Here is a 2,592-nt window from a genome sequence, read left to right as displayed (position 1 = left end):
AAACCAGAGAGCGTTGACAGAGAGGAGAAGGTAGAAATGACTCAGCCTGGAACTGAAAATATGGATGGAGGACAACAGTTTAGCTTGTTTGTCGCCCTAGCGCCGAGGTAATACATATAAGGCAATAAAGCGTCTGTGCTAGCGCAAAGGCTAACAGGCTAAGCTGAGGTTCTTCTTCCATGAAGCAGCTCTTTGGTCCTCCATCCATATTGTGGTGATCTGGTTCCAGAACCTCAGTTTCAGATGTTTTCTTGAACATTTGCAGTAAATAAAAACTGAAACGACATTTAAATTTAGGATGTGAGGAGTTCCTGACAATATACCGAGGAACTTCTTCTTTCTTTAAAATAAATTCCACAGAGGGTCAGACTGTGATTCTCACATGTTGCTCTGAGAAACCTCATCAGGGAGTTTGATGAGAACTCAGAGTCAAAACTAAAAGAAACAAGAACCAGCAACAGAAACTGTCATTACTGTGGTCGTATAGAGGCGACAACATTTCAGAGAACATTTCTAATGTTAGAGTGTGGTTAATGTGACACATTTTTAAACTGGAAACAAAGTGACTAAACCAGACCCAGGTCAGTGTGATATCTGTCACTGTCTGACAGGTTTCTGATGTTTTTACCACATTCTGCTGCAAAGTGTCAGATTACTACAACACATAACCACAGGTGGGCCCTAACCCACCTCTCTGACTATCAGGATGTAGCTAAATGCTAACTCCATGCTACAGATGTGTGGGTTCACCATCTGCAGAACTTTCTCTAATCTGAAGGTCTTGGACCTCCAGCATTAGTTTCAGTCTTGTTGTGGAGGAAACACCATCAGCTCCATGAGAGGCTGCAGGTGAAGGTCTCTGTTCAGAACCTGGACCAGAACCAGTCCTCTTCCTCTTTCGTCCAACACACCCAACCAAGAGGAGAAAAAGACCAGAGGCTTCTAAGTTTTCTTCCATATGAGCCTCAAATCCTCCAGCTGAGAACTAAAGACCTGTTACCGTGATGAAACCCACCACAGTGATGCTCTGAAGACATCAGAAGACCCTACAGAGACCACCCACCCTCTGATCTTTATGTTTTTATTCTTTAGTGATGCTGTCATCCTGTGTGGAATCATTATTTATTCTGTTTTAATAATAAATAATTTTCTCCACAGCTCCTTATGCTGAGGGTCTCCAGTGTTTCCTCCATCACATGTTATCTTACAGAGTATCAGATAGGAGAAGAATGTTGTCCTCTGTGTCCTGCAGGTAAGAACTCTCCTGATGTTAATGAGTTCATTTAGATTTGAACTGTTGATCTGTTCCTCTGTGCTTCTCCTGCCTCAAACGTGTGTTGTATTTTTGTTCCACAGGGAAAAACTGTTGGTGAAGAATCTGTCTTGAGTTTTGTTTTTATTTACCTACATAAAATAAAATTGGTTTAAAAGTAAAACATTGACTACAATTTATAGTCTCTGTAATGGAACAAAAATGTGTCTTAACGTGACAGAAGCATGTAAATTTAACATTTAGTTAATAAAAACTAATGTGTTTTTGTTCCCAACAGGAAATCGGGTTAAAACAGACTGCACAGAGTTTAGGAGTACTTTCTGTGTTTCCTGTTCTGAAGAAACATTCATGGATAAACCAAATGGTTTAAAAAAATGTACTGCATGTTCTGTTTGTCCTGCAGGTAACTTTGTTTCTATTCAGATTCTCTTTTTCCATTCGTGACAGAATCCTGTTTATATAAAAGCTGTTTTTCTGTGTTCACATTACCTAATGGGGACATATTGTGCAAATAAAACCATTTTGTTGCAGAGGCAGAACAGTTAAATTTAGTCTCTCCTGGTGCTGCAAAGATATCTTTGTATTCTGTTTGGGTCACCATTCAGTTTTCTCTACCTTCTGTGATATTTTCTGAACTATTGCATCAAGTTATTTATGACAGAACTTCTAAATAAGTCTAGACTTACCATGGTTTGGTGATCTTCATTGTCTGCAGATCTGGCTCCAATTTCTCCGCAGCTCTATAGTTGTAAAACCCTCTGAATCGGTCTATAAGCTGGAGGGGGGCCTCCTTAAGAGTTTAAAAGACAGACTCAAAACCCCGCCCCTTTTCTGAGACACTTAGAAAATAGGCGGGGTTGGTAGAGTTGCAGTAAGGAGGAAATCGGACCAAAGCATTGCAGTTCTACTTTATAGACCCCAACTGAAGGATTTAAATGTGAGATAGCATCAAATGTCTAAAACTTCAAGTTGTCTTTGTGTTTCCAGGTTCGGGTCTAAAAGTAAAGAAACCCTGCTCACGCAGCTCAGATACAGTTTGTGAAGCTCTGGAAGGATTTTTCTGCCTGGAACTGACAGGTTCAGGCTGTTCAGCAGCTCAGAAACACAAGAGCTGCAAACCAGGACAATACATCAGCACAACAGGTTGGTTTGCTTTGACTTTAGACAATCTGCAGAGACTAAACTGGACCTTAGAAAACTCTTAGAGTTCAGAGAGCAGATGATGTCATTTCTGCTCCACTTTCCTGCAGGAAGCTCCTCCTCAGACGCTGAATGTTCTGACTGCAGCAGTGGAACATTTTCTGATGGATCATCAACAT

At 40.7% G+C, this 2,592-nt stretch overlaps 1 protein-coding gene across 1 annotated transcript in view; it reads left to right on the top strand.

Annotated features, from left to right (window-relative positions):
* LOC106511559 (tumor necrosis factor receptor superfamily member 14) overlaps positions 1-2,592 on the top strand; it is a gene marked incomplete at its 3' end in the record, with an annotated part of 5,750 nt that extends 3,158 nt beyond the window's left edge. The window contains 4 exon segments of the mRNA XM_014000317.1: positions 1,159-1,252; positions 1,551-1,676; positions 2,261-2,416; positions 2,524-2,592. Coding sequence (XP_013855771.1) covers positions 1,159-1,252; positions 1,551-1,676; positions 2,261-2,416; positions 2,524-2,592 — 445 coding nt within the window.

The sequence above is a fragment of the Austrofundulus limnaeus genome, unplaced genomic scaffold, assembly GCF_001266775.1.
Source record: "Austrofundulus limnaeus strain Quisiro unplaced genomic scaffold, Austrofundulus_limnaeus-1.0 Scaffold2922, whole genome shotgun sequence".
In the NCBI taxonomy this organism is placed as follows: domain Eukaryota; kingdom Metazoa; phylum Chordata; class Actinopteri; order Cyprinodontiformes; family Rivulidae; genus Austrofundulus; species Austrofundulus limnaeus.
This window is presented reverse-complemented; position numbering and strand designations above follow the sequence as displayed.